Genomic DNA, 18,518 nt, shown 5'->3' on the forward strand with positions numbered 1-18,518 from the left:
TGAAGAGGAAACTCTTTTTGGGGGGAACTCAGAGACCAGGTGACCCAGGGTGACCCAGGGGACCAGGGGACCCAGGGGACCCAGGTGGCGCTGTGGGTTAAACCACATAGTCTAGGGCTTGCTGATCAGAAGGTCGGCGGTTCGAATCCCTGCCATGGGGTGAGCTCCCGTTCTTTGGTCCCAGCTCCTGCCCACCTAGCAGTTCGAAAGCACGTCAAAGTGCAAGTAGATAAATAGGTACCGCTCCGGCGGGAAGGTAAACGGCATTTCCGTGCGCTGCTCTGGTTCGCCAGAAGCGGCTTTGTCATGCTGGCCACATGACCCGGAAGCTGTCTGCGGACAAACGCCGGCTCCCTTGGCCTATAGAGCGAGATGAGCGCCGCAACCCCAGAGTCGGACACGACTGGACCTGATGGTCAGGGGTCCCTTTACCTTTACCTTTACAGAGACCAGGGGTGGCAGCTGTGGCTGCCCAGAGGACTCCCAAGGAAAGGAGAGGAGGCTGAGGGAACACTCTACAATGGAGGGTGTTCAAAAAGGGCTGAGGAGCTGCCAGCTCTGCAGGCAAGGGATGACATAACTGGGCTCCTGAGCCCCACAGGGGTGACGCAGAAAGAATGCAGTTGGTCAAGGGAGCCAAGGACTCAAAAAGGTTGAAAACCTCTGTCGTTGGCCATTGGCCATGAATCCTGGGGTTCTTGGGTGTTGTGGTTCAGCAACATCTGGAGGGCCAATGGTTCCTGTCTCCAGCTTCAAGAGTTAAAAATGGGCACTTTGTGGGAAAACTTATTGAGAATAAAGGAGAACACTTTCCTAATGAGCTTAAAAGTTACAAAGAGAGAAAGAGCCAAGTAATTCTAGTCAGGCTAAACACCAGGAAGAACCTTCTGATAGTAAGTTGTTTGGAATGGACCATCTTTTGAAGGTGGTGGATTCCCCTTCCTTGTAGGTTTTAAAGCAAAGCTTGGATGGCCATCTGTCACAGATGCTTTAGTTGATATTCCTGCATTGCAGGGGATGAGACTAGGTGACCCTCGGGGTCCCTTCCAACTTTACGATTCTACGATTCCATGATTCTATACATTCACTGGTGTAGTCCAGAACATTTGGATGCACAAAGTTAGAAAAGGCTCCTTTCCAGCATAGGGTCATATTACACAGACTACAGGAACACAGGAAGCTGCTACCAAGTGAGGTTTTTCTCCATCTAGCCCAGAACCCCCACTCTAACTAGCAGGAGCTTCCTAGGTAATTGTAATAGAGCTCTTTTCCATCATTGGTAGCAGGCACTCTTAAACATGAGATAACAGAGATTGGAGCCTGGATATCCTGCACTAAAGTAGTGTGCTCGTAACAAAGAGCAAACACTTCACCCACACAAACCCAAAAGCACAGAATAGCTCCTTTACAAGTCGAGTCTTCAGAGCTGATGCACAGCTTCCCCCAGAATTCAGAACCCAGGGAAAGGGCTATTTATTTATTTTTAGCAATGCATTTTTAAGAGCCATAGATACCAGTATATAAAAATTTATCAATCCTGTCATCCTTCATTTTTTATTTGAATAAGTGTTTCTGTAAGAGGTTACATTCCCTAAGTAAATGAAGAGAAAGCTTGGGCCATGGTGGCCAATGTGGTCTTCCAATATGGCCCTCAGGATACCCCTCTCCAGTACTTTTATTATTATTATTTTAAGAAAGAGGTGCCACTACTCATATTGATAAGGGTGCTAGCACAAAATGGCTGCCATGAACAACAAATGATAGGTGCCAATATTCTGTTATGGTGAGTTCTCTCTCTCTCTGACAGACACACGCATAGCCTCTTACCCTCCTTTGGTGTTTTTGCCTAGCTGGAATATGTCCTAGAACTGGTCCCATTTACACTATAATGTTGTAAGTTTGGGGGAATCAGCCTGCATGATGCCCTGAGTCCCAATTATTGAGTTCCTGTATCTGTGAGAGCAGAATATATGACAACAAGTTTGCCAAACAAGTTATTTTTGTCTGGACAACTGTAAGACAATGGCCTCACAGCTGGACACTTAAGCATAACCATAAAGTTGTCTGTGCCATAGGGCAAAAGGGTGGGGCTTTCCCCTCTCATCTGGCTGCTCCTTAAGAAAACAGGGCTCTGGATTTAAGTTTTTTGCATTGGATTGGATGATGGTGATCTTAAAGAGTGGATGAAATTTCTACAGTTCCATTGTCAAGCTCAGATGGTTGGGTTTAGATTTCCTGGAACACAGAGCTTCTGCAGGTGTGGGCAGCTGTTTAAAATAGTCTACCCCAGGAATCTGATGGATCCAGGTGATTTCCTGACTGCTCTTAGAGAGCTTCATGTTGCTTCAGCAGGTGATTCTATTGATGTCCTAGTGGATCTCTGGACTGCAGAAATGACCAGGACAGTGGACACAATCACTCCCGGGCATCTCCTGTCACAGAATGGAGCCAAACCAGCCCCCTGGTTTTCTAGGGAACTGGTGGTGATGAAACAAATGAGATGGTGACCAGAGCAAAATTGATGGAATACTTGGAAGAAGTCCATCCGAATACAGGCTAGAGTCTACTTGAAGACCTACTCTGTGGCAGTGCAAGCAGTGAAAAAGCTATTTTTCTCTGCTTCTATTGCATCCAGCAGAGCTGTTCCTTTTACAACCTTACCCACGTGAGGAGATTTTAGACCACTCGATGGCCCGCTGTGAACAATTTGCTCAGTACTTTGCTGACAAAATCACTCAGATCTGTTCCAACTTGGATGTTACAGTTGACACTGGTCTAGTGGATGTAACTTTGGTCCCTTCTTCTTCAATGATAATTGATACTTCTCAATTTGTGCAGCCTGAGAATGTGGACAGAATCCTTGAAAATGTGAGAGCTACCACGTGTGCTAGTTTCTTGCCCTTCCTAACTCATTAAAAAGGCCAGTAGGGGACAGACCAAGTGGTAAAGGGAAACAGGAAGGCAGGAATACAGCACACCTAAAACAAGCAGTTATAATATCTCAACTGAAAAAGCCCTCCCTGAATCAAACTATATTGGATAAATTTTAGCCAGTTCCCAATTTTCCATTGCTGGGCAAAGTACTGGAGCATGTGGTAGCATCTCAGTTCCAGGGGTTCCTGGAAGAGAAAGATTATCTAGATGCATTTTCATTTGTTTTTAGGCCTGGTTATGGGACAAAGTCACCTTTGGATGACATATGTTGGGAAGAATTGGACAATGGGAATGTGTCCCTGTTGGTTCTGCTGGACCTTTAAGCAATTTCTGATACCATCAACTATGGTATCCTTCTGGGGCTCCTTGCTGGAATGGGACTTGGAGGCACAGTTTTAATAGCATCTCCATTCCTTCCTGGTAGTGCTGGGGAACTCCTGTTCAACACCTTGATCATTGCCCTGTGGGCTCGTTCAGGGCTCCAATCTGTCCCTCATGCTATTTACATGAAACTGCTTGGAGGAGTTGCTCAGAGTTTTGGGGGTTTGGTGTCACCAGTGTGCTGATGACAGCCAGCTCTATTAGTCCTTTCCACTTAAATCCAAGGAAGCTGTCTTTGTTTTAAACCAGTGTCTGACATCAGTAATGGTCTAGATAAGGGTGAACAAATTAAAACTGAATGGGGGTAACCTTCCCCATGAACACAGAGCATGTGCTCCTGGATTCAGTTCTGAGCCTGAATACCCAGGTTTCTGCAGTGCTGAGGTTTAAAGCTGCACAGTTAAAGCTAGTATGCCAGCTGTCCCCATTCCTAGAGATGTCTGATCTGGCCACAGCAATACACAACTGGGTTGCAACTGGCTCTATGTGGAACTTCATTTGAAAAGGGCTCAAAACTGCTACAACAGACTAGTTACTAGTCTGTTTCAAGGCACAAATCAAAGTGTTGGCTATGAGGCCTAAGAGGCTTAGATCTAGGCTATCTGAATGATTGTATTCTCCAATATGAACCTGCCTGGGCTCTGAGACTTCTGGGGAGGCCCTTTTCTTAGTCACACCACTCTCAAAGGAACATTTGGTGAGGGCACGGGACAGGGTCTTCTTGGCGGCTGCTCCAAGATTTTGGAATTTCCCATAGAGAGGCTCCTTGTCCTTCTGCGAGCAGGGGAAGACTGTTTTACTTTGACAGGCTTTTGAGAACTGATTGCTTTTTATGGAAATGGCTTTTCACAGTAAAAACAGCACCACACTATTTGTGCTTTAACAGAATGATTTTTACATTGTTTTAATTCTATTATACTTTAATTCCCTTTTAACTATTATCTTTTAAGCTTTCTGTATTTTATCAGTATTTTTATAAAGCGCCTTAAGTCCCACTGTAGGAAAAATGAAGTGTGTATATATATATATATATATATATATATATATATATATATATATATATATTAAAAGCATTTTAAACTAATGAATGGGAAGGGGTGGCACTCCCCAGTTGTTCAGGAGGAGAGCGTTTCAAGAGTTCTCTGATAGAAACCCCCTCCTCCTTTTACGTTTTTTCCCTTTGAGCCCTTTTCCAGAAAGTGAAATGTCACACATGCCATCTATTTCCTCCAACGAAAACTTTGCAGAGTGTGGAAATAGTCAAACAGAACAATTTAACAGTCGCACAGCCCCCGTGGGACCCTTCAGTTAGGAGCACAAAATGTTTTGCCATTTACTTACCCTGGAATTGTCTATACAGCTTAATGATTTTTTTTATTAAAAAAAAAACAGTTTTCAAATGTGTGTTTTGCTTTGAGGAATGGGGGGGGTGTGAGAATCTTGATTGGTCCTCTCCCCCCCCTCCTCCTCTCTCTCTCTCTCTCTCTCTCTCTCTCTCTCTCTCTCTCTCTCTCATGAGGAGAAAATTGTTGAAGGCCCTACACATAACTACAAAGCAGGTTTATTGCAAATCGTACCTTGTGAAAAAGTGTCTGGAGGTGTCTACCCAGAGAGATACACCAGACGTGATATTCAATGTGCTTCTGCATTTAACATGCAAGCTTCCAAAAAATAAAATAAAACAAAGAGCAGCCACTGGGGAGAATGATCATTACTGGGAATGAAGTAAGTTGGGCAAGAGGGGAATTTAACCCTACCCTGTCTTGTTGGCAGGATATACAGTTATCACCCTCTGTGACTGCTATTAAATGCATGGAGATTAAATGCAAAGATGCTGTCCTTAAGCCTGCATGTAGTTCAGCCATCCTCCCCTGTGATCCCTCCTATGGTACAACATTCCACTTGCCATGCTTCACAAAGCGCTGCCATAATTTGGTTGCCCCTTGAAACCCTGCAGTCTGCACCGGGCTGAAAATAAAGTGGGGATATCTATAACAATTAGGAATGTTTACCTATACTTGGTAAGCACATCTGCATCACACGTTTAAAGCAATATTATACTACTTTTAATAGTCCCAGAGAATCTGGGGAACTGTATCTCTGTGTGTGTGTCTTCCTAACAACTTTCACCACCCTTAACAGAATTCTTAGGAGACCCCTCTTCTCCACACAGAGCTGCATTTCCTAGAGTTCCTTGGAAAGAGGGACTGGTTGTTAAATCACTCCTGGAATTCAGAACAAAACATGCAAAAAGACTTTTTGAAGGTATTATTAGCAGCAGCAGAGCAGTGGAGGATTATATGGTTTAAGAAAGTTCCCCCAATGCATAGAAAACAAAGGGTGGCATTCAGCAAAGTTTTGCTCAGGGTAGACCCATTGAAATTGATCAAGCATATCCATTAATTGCAATGGATCTATTCTGAGTAGGACCAGTGTTGTTAACAACCTATAGCTGTTGTTTCTAACTTATGGTGAAATAAATAAAATGCTTAGTCACACAGCTTACATATTGCTGCCAAAATTCATATACATTTTATTAAATAGATAAATATTATCAATGATCAGAGCACTGTGGTCTTCATTTATAGTTTCTGACCACCTACTAGAACCCACAAAATTGCTAAATATCCTAGGACTAGGAATGAATGAAGTATTGCACATTTATTCTTCTGGGCGTTCAACATCCTCTCTCAATTCCTGAATTTTTCCTGACAGCTCTTCTCCCTTCTTCATCAATGATTTAATTTTGGCTAGTGCACTCTCCATGTTACTTGGACAGTTTTGAGGAATAAGACTTACTGCATTTAGATAGCTTTCTAATTTCTGAGTGAAAGCTGCTGCCAACACAAAAAATTTGCCTGCATATTTGTGGAAGTCCGAGTCAACTGAATTTTTGTGTGTCCCCTTCCTAAGATAAATTGTCCTTTTCAGAACTTCTTCTAGGTGACTGTTCATCATGGTCAGAACCTGGCATTTATGTGTCAGGTGGTAGGGAGAAAGGATGCTTCCTCTATCTTTTGCCACTGACAGAGTTTGAAGTTCTAGTGTGATCTGTTGAATTTCAGCTTGCAGATCTGCAATACTTTCCAGATCTCGGTCGTGAACACTGCAGGGAATTGGTTCTAAGCAAGGAGCTCGTCCTACATGTTGATCCAAAGGTTCCTGGGACACATCTCCTGCCAAAACGAAGTGAGCAAGCTGCGAGTCTTGTTGCTGATGATCCAGAGGATTTGAGGCCATAGCAATGATTGCTTTTGTTGACCACCTCCAGAAGCTGCCTTTTTTAAAAAAGGGGGGGATAACTTGCCTTAACAGAAACAAGAAAAATACCATTAACAAAACTGCAAACCTCTGTAGTCCATTTGTTAAAGTAACCATGGGAAACGAAATCTCTTCTGAAATGGGATTTTCATTGTCTCCCAAACTGCCTTATACTCATGCAATTTTCTGTACTTCACATTTTTTATTATTTCTTCCCTCCTCAAGCTAAGAACAGGAGCCTGAATTATTACAAAACACGGCCTCAAAATTGCAAATCCAGTTTCTAATGCTTGTTGGCAAACCATAGTGGCAGGGCCACTTCCCTTCCACATGGAGCCCTACCTTATTTACCCCACAATTCCTTCAAGCCTTGTAATTCCTGGAGCTTTGAAATATTTTCTCACCAAGAGAATGACTATACTATGGGTGTGGAACAGAATAATTTCAATAAAATGGAAGCAGGAACAGAACCTAGGAGGAGGAATCTCATGCATGCACGGCGGGACTAAATAGAGATGATGTACTCTTAATGAACAATAAATGTTTCAATCAGAGTTCAATTTTGGCCCCATATAATTACTGTTGTTGTTATGGCCATTGTTATTTATGTAGCATTTAATGCCAAAATAGGCTTCTAAGTAGTTTACCAATATAAAACCCAATGGCACAATTATTTGTGTGTGTGTGTGTGTGTGTTCAATAAAAATCAATTAAAAAATCACAATTGAATTGTTTGGAGTGCATTCCAGAAGAGCACTGCCATCAGCAAAAAGAAAAGAAAAGAAAGCCTACCATCATGTTTTGTAGTGGGTCTCCAGCTGTTAAAAATACAAAACCTGGGAAATATAATCCCTTGCCAATACATAGATGCAAAATAAGAATGTAAAGGTACTGAACAACATGCATATCTGTAACAAAGACCCAAATGTATATACCTTTCCATTATATGGGAGTTTGCTCTATCCCCTTCATAATTTTGGCTCTCCTGTTGTGAACTGTTCAGCAACCAGAGCACTGCACACTATTCCTAGGGTGATTGTGCCATATAACTATCTCAGTGGTTGGACATCTGACTTACAGACAGAAGGTCACAAACTCAATCCCTAGCATGTTTCAGCAGGACTGGGCATGTTGCTGCTAACAGTCTGTGCAGACAGTACTGAGCTAAGCTGCTCCAATGTTCTGATCGAGTACAAGTCAGCTTCCCAGGCTGCTAAGATTCTGGTGGTCCAGTCAGGCCAAGGAAGAGAGAAGGTGTTCCAGCAGGGTTGAGAAGGCCTTAAGGAATAGACTACACCCAAACATGAGGATTAGTGCATTAGTTTTATTGGTTATAACTGTGGCTTTAGATTGATATACCGCCACATCATGCTAAATTTCATTCATGCCAATGGTTGTGGTGTGGCACAACAATGGATGTCATTGGACCTGTCACCATCCTTTATGCACATAAGTGCTTCTGTCCCCCCCATGATTCACCCATGCAGGAGCTGTGCACTGGTATACCACTCCAAATTTCATCAAACATCACAAACCCTGAAAACAGCTGTAAATTTACAGAGCAAAACTGGAACTATTTTCCCAGGTTCACAGGGTTCCAAACTGTTTCCCCCACCCCTCAAAGCAATTAACAAGGAAACAAGCACTAAACATTCACTAAGTTCCATCAGATTTCCAGAAAGGACTTTTACATTGGGCGGAGGGGGGGGGGTCACATAAAACAGAAATGATCAGCTAAGGGAATGTTAGGAAAATGGAATAAAGTGCTCTTTGAATGTAGCCTTAGTTAAAAGCAAACCTGTAAGTTCACCATTTAGAGCACAAGAGAGCGAAGAAGAAGAAGAAAAGACTTGTACTTTCATCAAAGGGCAATTCAAACATCAAGCCCAAAGGAAAAGGGAGTCATTTCCTCCAAACATTTTCCTTGCAGTTCTTAGTGTTGAAGATATTTGTGATTTCTTTAAACAGAGAAAAATGGGGGGTGGGGGTGGGGAGTTACTATAAAGCAATAGTAGTCAATATGTTGAAGTATTTACACCTATCGCATTTAACTCTTTGGTTGCATTGCTTCATGTTTTAAATTGGATGTTTGCTGTTATTCCCTTCTTTATTTTTTATTTTTTTATTTTTTTGCAATTCAATGGTGGTCTAGTGCAAGGGGCTGGTGAGGGCGGACCACTTTGTTTAGGGCAACATTCCCTCATGGGCAACCTCCCAGGAGAACAGAAAAGAAGACAAGCCCCAGCGCTTCTTGTAATAAGCTGTCCATTTAGCTCAGCTGTTTGTATCTCTCAGCTTTCCATGGGTTGGATGTCAGGGAGGGAAGGGGCAAGAGGCAGAAAGTGGATGTGGTCAGCTTTATACAATGGTACCTTGGAGTTGAGGCTCCAGTACTTTGGCCACCTCATGAGAAGAGAAGACTGCCTAGAAAGGACCCTGATGTTGGGAAAGATGGAGGGCACAAGGAGAAGGGGACGACAGAGGATGAGATGGTTGGACAGTGTTCTCAAAGCTACTAACATGAGTTTGGCCAAACTGCAGGGGGCAGTGAAAGATAGGCGTGCCTGGTGTGCTCTGGTCCATGGGGTCACGAAGAGTCGGACATGACTGAACGACTGAACAACAACAACAACCTTGGTTTAAGGACAGCCCTATTTACGAACGATTCGGTTTACGAACTCCGCAAAACAGGAAGTAGTGTCCCAGTGTGCGAACTTTGCCTCAGTCTAAGACCGGAATATGAAAGGTGGAGAGGCACCGGCGGTGGGAAGCCTCATTAGGGAAAGGGCACCTCAGTTTAAGAATACTTTCGTTTTCAGAACGGACTTCCGGAACAGATATGTTTGTAAACCAAGGTACCACTGTATGTGCTTCTCTACCTTTGTATGGTAGTTTACATTGGACAACACCAGGGTCAGGTTGCTACACCCATCCACAACTCCCTAATCCAGGCAAGCAAGAAGCACATTTTAAGGAAACATTAAAGTCAGGCAAAAGCACACAAGGAGAGCACATAGTGGGGCCTCTGGTGGGTATAGTCCAGGGAAAGAGAGCATAGACAGGGATGGTGTCCAGGGCCATAGGCAGAGAGGCCTGGATGCCTGCCTTTGACTCCCATGAGAAGGAAGGAAGGAAGGAAGGAAGGAAGGAAGGAAGGAAGGAAGGAAGGAAGGAAGGAAGGAAAGAAAGAAAGAAAGAAAGAAAGAAAGAAAGAAAGAAAGAAAGAAAGCTAGAGAAAGGAGACTCCGAACTGAATGTGAAGGACAGGAATTACCTGGGAGGCTGAGGCTGAGACAGGAGATGTAGAAGCTGTAAAGACAGTCTACTTAGGTCTTATTCCAGTCAGGAGGGGAGAGATTCTTCTAGAAAGAGAAGACTCCCAAACCAGTGAACCCTTGGGTCTATTACTTGGAGTACCTCAGGAGTAGGGTTGTCTAAGGGGTGTGTAACTGACAGGAAGTACCACCTTGTTAAGAACCAAAGTATTAAGTTAAGTATTAAGTTAAGAACCAAAGTATTAAGTGGCAACAGCTGTGCAACAACAGAGAAAGCATTGAAGTGAAATAACAAATAAACTGAAGTATCCTACGTTTTACCCACTTGTGTCACAAACTTCCTTTGTTAAATAAAATCTTTATTGTTTATTTGATAAAATCCTGCCTGGGACTCCAAATTATTAAGGTTTCCCTCATGCAAGTCCCCCACAAGATATTCTGAGGTAGTCTGTGGGAATTTGTGGGATTGGTGTTCTGTGAGGGGGGTGCACTATATTTTAAGTGAGGAGGGGCCCAACAGCGCCAGGGGAAAGAAGTGCCATTGAGCTGTCGCAGGGCAATTGGCCTTATCCAGCACTCTTATGTTAAGATGCAACCTCTGGGTTCTCAGGACCTGTCAAAAGCCCTCTGCCCCATATTTTTGGCAACGTCTGCACATAATAAAATAGCTACAGGAATGTACTCACAGGCTTAAGCAACATATAGGCAACTTCTTGATATAATTCTAAATTGGCCTTTAATGTTCTATTCCTGTAGCTGTACAGAGTGGGGACACACATGTATGCTATAAATGAGTTCTAAGCAAGGCAGCCGAGTCAAGATTTTTTAAAAAAAAATTAAATAAGATGCAAGACTTTTAGGAGGTTTGTAGATGTGGCAAAATGGCCACTGAGAAAACAAATTCAATGTGTAATTATTTGTTTTGTTCCCGGGAGAGGGTTCCTGAAATGTTGCCGAACTCAACAGAAGGTCATTAAGGTCATTAAAAAGCTTCTGCCCTGGATTATTAGAATCGTCTTAGAATATTATAGCTTGATTCAAAGACTTGCAGCAACAGCAAGTAAGTGCTTAGCAGAGACCTACCAGTTTTCATTTCTGTGTGCCAAGCTGCATTGATGCTGGTGCAGCTGATTAGGAGCTGGGTTGAGGGTTATATTCTGGCATTCATGGGTTCACTGTTTACACGAACAACTTGCAATTTCTATAGCTAAACTACACAAAGGGAACGAAAATAATCCAGTCTTTCTAATACCCCTCCCAATTCCAAATGCCTGTAGGGAGCCACTGTGATCCTGCTTTCTTGCTTTCATTGTGTAAAGAATGACAAGAGCACTCAGCAAATAATAAACGACAACTTAAATACAACGGTAAAGTCAACGAAATTAATGCCTTTAGATTATTTTGTTTACGAAAATAATAATAATAAAGCTTTCACATCACTGTTATGGAATCTGAGTACTAATTGTTCAATTCCACAGCCTGCGGATAATGAATGGCACTCACTTTCTCTCTCTCTTTCCCTTGTTCAAAGTATTCTGCCAATGCCCTTGGTTACATTTAATTTGACATTAAATCAAATGAGCATAAAAATAACACTGGAGAATAAATAGTGCGTATTCTGCATTGCTAGTCTAGCAAGCTATTATAATATATATTTTACCCCTCTGAAATGTTTCCCTCATTATTTTGTTACCATGTCAGCTAGGCAACTAAATAATATTTGCTGATGCTACAGGGGCATGTGAACATGGTGGCATTTGGTCAAATAAGGAATGTAGTGTAAACAATTAAGAGATGTATATATGTGTGTGCATGAGTACACACATGCACATAAAATTTCCAGACCACCTGTCACCCAGGGATCGCAAAAATGTCAAAACTAGATAGATAGATGATAGATAGATAGATAGATGATAGATAGATAGATAGATAGACGATAGATAAAGAAAGATAGATACAGTGGTACCTTGGGTTACATATGCTTCAGGTTACATACTCTGCTAATCCAGAAATAATGCTTCAGGTTAATAACTTTGCTTCAGGATAAGAACAGTTTCAGGTTAAGAACAGACCTCTAGAACGAATTAAGTTCTTAACCCGAGGTACCACTGTAGATTATAGCTAGCTAGATGATAGATAGATGATTGATAGATAGATACAGATAACATTTAAAACTGCCAAGCGACACATAAAACTGCAGCACAGAAGAGCAATGTACATGCATTTCAAAAGAAGGCATGACATCCACTCAATCAAAGGTCATGGTAGGGCTGTTCACACATTACATTCAATGAGTGTACAACCTGTCTGCACGTATACTTAAATGTTTCAGTGAATGTACACAGGCTGTGTACACCAGGCATAGGGAAACTCAGCCCTCCAGATGTTTTGAGACTTCATTTCCCATCATCCCTGACCACTGGTCCTGTTAGCTAGGGATGATGGGAGTTGTAGTCCCAAAACATCTGTAGAGCCGAGTTTGCCTATGCCTTGTGTACACAGTTGTTGGCCTGCAGAAATTAACAAGTGTGCACACTTTCATGCGTAGAGAGAGCTTGCATCCATCTTATGTGTGAACAAACCTGATGTTTCATTAAAAGCTAAGGGAGGTTTGGTTGCATAGCACACCTCACTGTCACACTAGTTTTCTATATGACGGGATTTCATTTTAAATGGAGGAGCATTCAACCATATCCTGCAGCCTCAAAGACACAGTTTACCCCCTCTGTGATTACTAGGCCCAAGTCACTGCTCACTTTATAAAACTAATAATGGCAACAACAACCTGAAATAGCTAGCAACTTGTAATACAGTAGGTAGCTGTGTAAACAGGTAACTATGCACTGGAGTAAATGAAATGGTGCAGAAATCTGGAGCTCTGGAACTTGTAAGTATGTTTAGAATTCATTAAATTCCATTTCCAAAGAGTTTAGGATGGTAACTATCCTACTTTGTTTACTTACTTACTTACTTACTTACTTACTTACTTACTACAGTCATACCTTGGGTTATGGCCGCTTCAGGTTGTGTGATTTTGGGTTGTGCACCGCGCCAAATCTGGAAGTAAAAGAACGGGTTACTTCCGGGTTTCAGTGCTCGCGCATGTGCAGAGGCACTAAATTGTGCTTTGCGCAGAAGCGCTGAATTGCGTCACACGTGTGCACAGACACAGCGGAGTGGGTTGCGAATATGCCTCCCGAATGGATCGCGTTCGCAACCCAAGCATCCTCTGTATTACATTTACCGTATATCCTGCATGCCTTTCCTCAAAGGAGCACAAGGTAGCTTACATGGTTCTCTTCCTCTCCATTTTTATCCTCACGTTTTTATCCCCTGTGATGAAGGATAGGCTGAGAGACTGTGACCAGCCCAAGGTCACCCAGTGAGTTTCATGGTTGTACAGTGGTACCTGGGTCTATGAACGAACACTTTGGACCACGAACTCCACAAAACTGGAAGTAGGTGTTCCGGCTAGCGAACCTTGCCCCGGAAGACGAACAGAAGCCAAACACCGGTGGCAGGAGGCCTCATTAGGGAAAGCACGCACAGTGGTTTAACAACGCTTGGGTTTAAGAACGGACCTCCGGAACAGATTAAGTTCGTAAACCGAGGTACCACTGTATAGTGATTTGAACCTGGATCTCCAAGGTCCTAGTCCAGCACTTTACCACTACACCACACTATATCCACACATCCTTCTTGTGAAATGAATCACTCACTTTCCAGTCTAACCTAAGATCACCCACTGATATTAAAATCTGAGTGGGAATTCTACACTAGTTTGAACACATCATCCATTTTATCACAGGACCCCTATGTAAAGGTTACATCACCCTGGTGTGATCTTATACAAATGGTAGGTGCGAAAGGGCAACAGGAGTGAAGCTATCACATGGGCGAGATTGATCATAGGGACTTTTCTTTCTTTTGCAGCTGGCCTTCCACCCTGCAACTTGCTTGGAAAAACTAGTGGAAAGGTCACGTCTGAGAATGAAAGAATGAAGAAGCCTCATAGCTAGGTTCAGTGCATGGTTCCATCCCTGCAACTCCACACTGAACTTGTCACTCGATCCAACATTATGAGCCAGACAAATGAGACTAAGTACCAAAAATTAAGACAGAACAAACACTGAAAGAATAAACCAACTGCATAGGTCTTTCCTGATTAGTCAAGAATTCTGGACCCACATTTGCACCATGCTCAAATGAAAAGATCTTAGCTAACACCATCATCCCCTCGTTATATTTGATTAGGTGTGTAATCTCTTTTTCTCCGTGTCAAGTGCTATATTGTTTACTTGGAGCCATAGATCAGTGGTAGAGCATCTGCTCTGCATGCAGAAGGTCCAAGGTTTAATCCCCAGCACCTCCAAATAAGGCTTGAGATGTCCCCTGTCTGGAGAGCCACTGCCAGTCTGTGTAGATGATACAGAGCTGGATTGACCAGTGGGCTGCCTCCGTTTGAGGCTGCTTCTTTTGTTTCTATGGCTGCATGCCAACTGTGGGCATGGATAAAGCCATTTGTACAGACACCTGTTCCATTGTTCTTTCTCTTTCTGATACCCCCTCTTCTCTCTCTCCCTTTTCCTTCACATCCAGTGAGTGAGCTGCTGAAGAAGGGACAGAACTGTTCAAACCTGTGGCAAGAGTGGACATTTGCAAACCAATTTTTAAAATTGGGGAAGGGACCGACCACATAACATTAGTGTGAGGGATCCAATTGGCCTCAGGTTGCCCATACTTATCTTAGAACAACCACAGTTCAAAGATTTCCAGCACAATTTGGAACTCTGACTGGGGTGCAGTGGAAAGCAGATGTTTTCACTTTTCTTGTTGTCATGCAAGAAGAGATGGGGGAATATATGGCTCCTAGTTTGAATGCAATTTACTTCCAATCAGCCAATTTGATACATTCTTGATGTTGATGGACTCCTAACTCCCATTCAGCCTCAGCCAATATCTTAAGGGCTACCCCTGGTTCTGATTTTTGTTTGAACGAGGGTCAACAGACACATTAAGGATCTCTTGTGCCACTGCATAGGAACATTGGCAATGTGGTTACTACCCAGATCCAATTCATGACAATGGAAATAAATTATTCCAGTGGCTGGTGGTTGATCAATCTATTCCTACAAGGAACTAAAACAGAAGGTCCTGATGGAATAAAAACTATTTTCCTAGCTTTAAGGAATTGTAATAGTCAACAGTTGAACATTATGGCTTGGATTTATTACTTTTAATCGCTTTGTCTGGAGTGAGTAGGATAGACTCTCCAATACCTGGTAGTGTTACTTCTAATCCACCAGCAAAAGAAAATTACCTTTCTGAAAGGAACATCTCAGCCTACTTCCCAACTCATAGAGGCTGCAAGATGTGCCTTTGTGTATCAAAAGGATAAAGACGACACAAGGCATAATTGCTCAGTTTTCAAAGAGCTGTAAGATATTTCCCATGGAAAAAAGCTTCCAGACAATAGAATAAAAAAACCTAGCCCTAGCAATTTCAACACATTATAGCTCCCTTTGTCAGCTTTTCAAACCATGCAAAAAACTTCTATCCCTCAAGGGGCTACCCACACCCATTAGAAATAATCCCATTCTTGCATCTCCCACAGGCCACTCTGCATTGAGAGACATTTAAAAGCTAACTGTTCTTACTTCTTACCAACCTGTTGCTCCCACTCTGGAATAGCACCCTCCCCTTCTGTTCTCCAAAATAGCAGAACATCACTTTTAAGACAACTGATAGAGGGAAGACTCCCAAAATGAGACCATAGCTGCTTCTTACAATTATGATTGGTAAATTGTAACCATCCATATGAAGAGTGCAATAAAATACCAATGGTGAAAAACTGAATATCTGTTGTTGTTGTTGTTTATAGATTTCTTAGTAATTTGTTAACTAAAAGGTCTCCAGTCAACTTACATTTAAAATCACAAACACAAAGACATTATTGCAGACTTGCAGACAACAATGGCAGGGGCAGTTCTTTTGCAATTGAGCCAACTGCACAGAATCAAGGAAATCCAGGCATTCTAGCAGCACCTGTACAACAGCTACATGCATTCCTCATGATGCCCAGGTTCATCTTCACAAGGTTCCCGATACGCGCGCGTGCGCACACACACACATAATACATTTGTGCACATGGTTCAAAGGACAATATTTGAAATAAGCCAGGACGATACTGCATTTAGGGTCTTGTAGACCTATAATCATTTAAAACTCTGACCTTTCCCAAACAGTATTCATGTAAGAACACACATTATTTGCAGTATTTGCCGCAACTTTCTATATAGTAGCAGGAAACAAATTTATTCATTCTAGTTGCTGGGTTGTTGTTTTTCATGAACTTCCCTCTTTGAAGAAATACAAATAGAATGCTAATAAAGAGAATGGAACTTATCCCAACATTCTTAAAGTAAATCTACACACTACGAAGTACTGCTGTGTCCTATTGATCTATGGAAGGGGAAATCGGTTCAGAGATTTCAGCTGAATGGTGCAGCTAACCTTATACTTTACAGTATTAAAAATGTCGCCTTATTTTGAGGATAAAAAAGTGATAAAAGCATATTCAGCGCTTCCAAAGCTCATCATCACCATCATCATCATCTTTTTTTTTGGGAGGGGGGAGGTGGAGAAGTTCCAGCTGACAACCACAATGCAGAGGGTTCAGAAATTTCCAATGTAACAGTGAGCTGGACCTGATGCAACAAAGCTACAACTTGCACTTTCCATGCAAAAGAACAGAGGGTTGATATTGACGTTAAAAATAATAGGAAAGACTCACAACTGTAGCCTTTCTAGGTTCCCCTAGGCTGACTATAACTCTGAGAGACTTTTGTCAGCTTGAACACACTAGAGATTGGTTTAATTTATTAGCTAATATTTGTGCAGAGTGTTTTGCTTTAACATCGCAAGACACTGTAGTTGAAGTTGAAAGAGATTATTATTATTTATTAATACATACAAATCCTGTTTGTGGTCCGTCTCCCCCCCCCCCCAAAAAAAGTGGCCTAGACATTTTGAATCTTTGGCTCAGTTGTGGTCCTGGGGACATCACAACAACATATATGCCAGTGTTATAAGTGAACCAAAAATTTTAGAGTACAAGGGCTTGTTTGGATGTCAAATTCCAGAGTACCATGCACATCCAAGTCTGTACAAAGTAGTTATGAATATTTTCCCTCCAATTTAGGATAGAAAACCATTGATAACTTAGCATGGATTATTAGAACAGACACATTAAGAACGAACAAATTACAGAAAGAAGTAGGAACAAGTATGTTTAAGTGTATTATGCATCCATGGAGTTATGGATATGGGATTAATTCTTCCTAGTATGTGTACTGGACACATTATCAATTAAACATGTGGTACACTGCCCTTTTAAAAGAAACAGCTGTGACTCAGGAGGCTTGCTGACTCAGAGGTGCAGCCTGGTTGGAAAACTAGTTTGTTTTTAAGTCTGTGCAGGCTCCCAGGACTCTTCAAGAATCTGAGAAAGTCACAGAATTGTCTATTACCACTGGCTTTCTACTAGACCCAGAGAATAGTAAGTCATCACAGAAAATGTCACCATGTATTCTAACAGAATAAGTCATAATGCCAGTGATTGCCAATGTGGCACCCAAGGGTGCCTATTAAATAGTGGGTGGACATTGCAGACGACACAGTGTTTCTCCAAGCAGCTCTGTTTATTGTCAGGCTGGAACAGAACTGAACTGAAGGGCTCAGGAGCCTGCTTATATAGAACTCAGCTACAAGCAACAGTAACAACTTTCTGTAGTTACCCAATCCCTGAACGTCACTTTCAATCCCTCATTTGCATGTGCTGAGTGAGAACTGCAGCAGAATGAACTATATACACACACCCCTAGTGGCCTAGGGTGAGAACTTCAATACATAACAGTGCCCTTACACCCAAAGAGGCTTTCCCTGGAGCCCACAGGGTCAAATCCACTGAAATTAAGCTTGAAAAAAGAGTTTTATTATAGCCAAGAGAATAGGCAGCAGTGACCTTTTGGGCATGATGAGCATAAGTTTCTACTGTTTGCAAATATGCCTGCAGGCCCTAAATGCATTCAGTTCTCCCTTCTGCCCCCCACCCCCCACCAAAGATAACAGACAATTATTTACTTTCAATCTCCTGGAGAAATACACTTTTGCTTAGCAAACTAGGAACCTTTACTTTAAAAATCTTTTAAATAAACAAGGCCTTGTGCTTTGGAAGATTCTATACTCTTATAGATCTCCCCCCCCCCCTGCATGTTTGCTTGTCCCACCCTGTTCCAATGGGAATCCAACAAGTGTGCAAAGGATTAGCCTGACTCTCGAGAAAGTGAACTTGCTTCCAGTCATAGTTGTATGTGTACAGAGTGAGACACAAAAACAAAGCTTCCTCTTAACTAAGCAGGACCTAGTTCTGCAAACTGCAGCACAACAGTCCTGTGGGTTGCAAAAAGAAAAGAAAATAAGCAACAAGGCAACAATCACACAAAAACCATTTGGGGCTCAATTGAAGAAAAAGAGGTATTTTTCCTGTGAGGTCTCCTTCCTTTTCTTAAGGGCTGCAGGCTCTTATAGATTATACAGAGGCTTGGTTGAGTTGTAAACCAATACACTTCAGTTATCCAAGAAACCAGCCAGAATGCATGCTTCCCC

General features: G+C 42.3%; 2 protein-coding genes across 3 annotated transcripts in view; both read right to left on the reverse strand.

Annotated features, from left to right (window-relative positions):
- The window catches only part of PCDH11X (protocadherin 11 X-linked), a 728,776-nt gene that overhangs the window by 640,098 nt on the left and 70,160 nt on the right, over window positions 1-18,518 (reverse strand). The window lies entirely within an intron of this gene.
- On the reverse strand, window positions 5,840-6,555 carry LOC117040476 (HAUS augmin-like complex subunit 2). The gene has a single exon (XM_033138266.1). It carries the CDS (start codon window positions 6,553-6,555, stop codon window positions 5,977-5,979), a length of 579 nt encoding a protein of 192 aa, XP_032994157.1. The 3' UTR covers window positions 5,840-5,976.

The sequence above is a fragment of the Lacerta agilis genome, chromosome Z (assembly GCF_009819535.1).
Source record: "Lacerta agilis isolate rLacAgi1 chromosome Z, rLacAgi1.pri, whole genome shotgun sequence".
Classification (NCBI taxonomy): Eukaryota; Metazoa; Chordata; class Lepidosauria; order Squamata; family Lacertidae; genus Lacerta; species Lacerta agilis.

Bases quoted from the DNA above. Each gene is read 5' to 3' on its own strand.
- LOC117040476 (XM_033138266.1), bottom strand. From the start codon at position 6,555: ATGGCCTCAAATCCTCTGGATCATCAGCAACAAGACTCGCAGCTTGCT.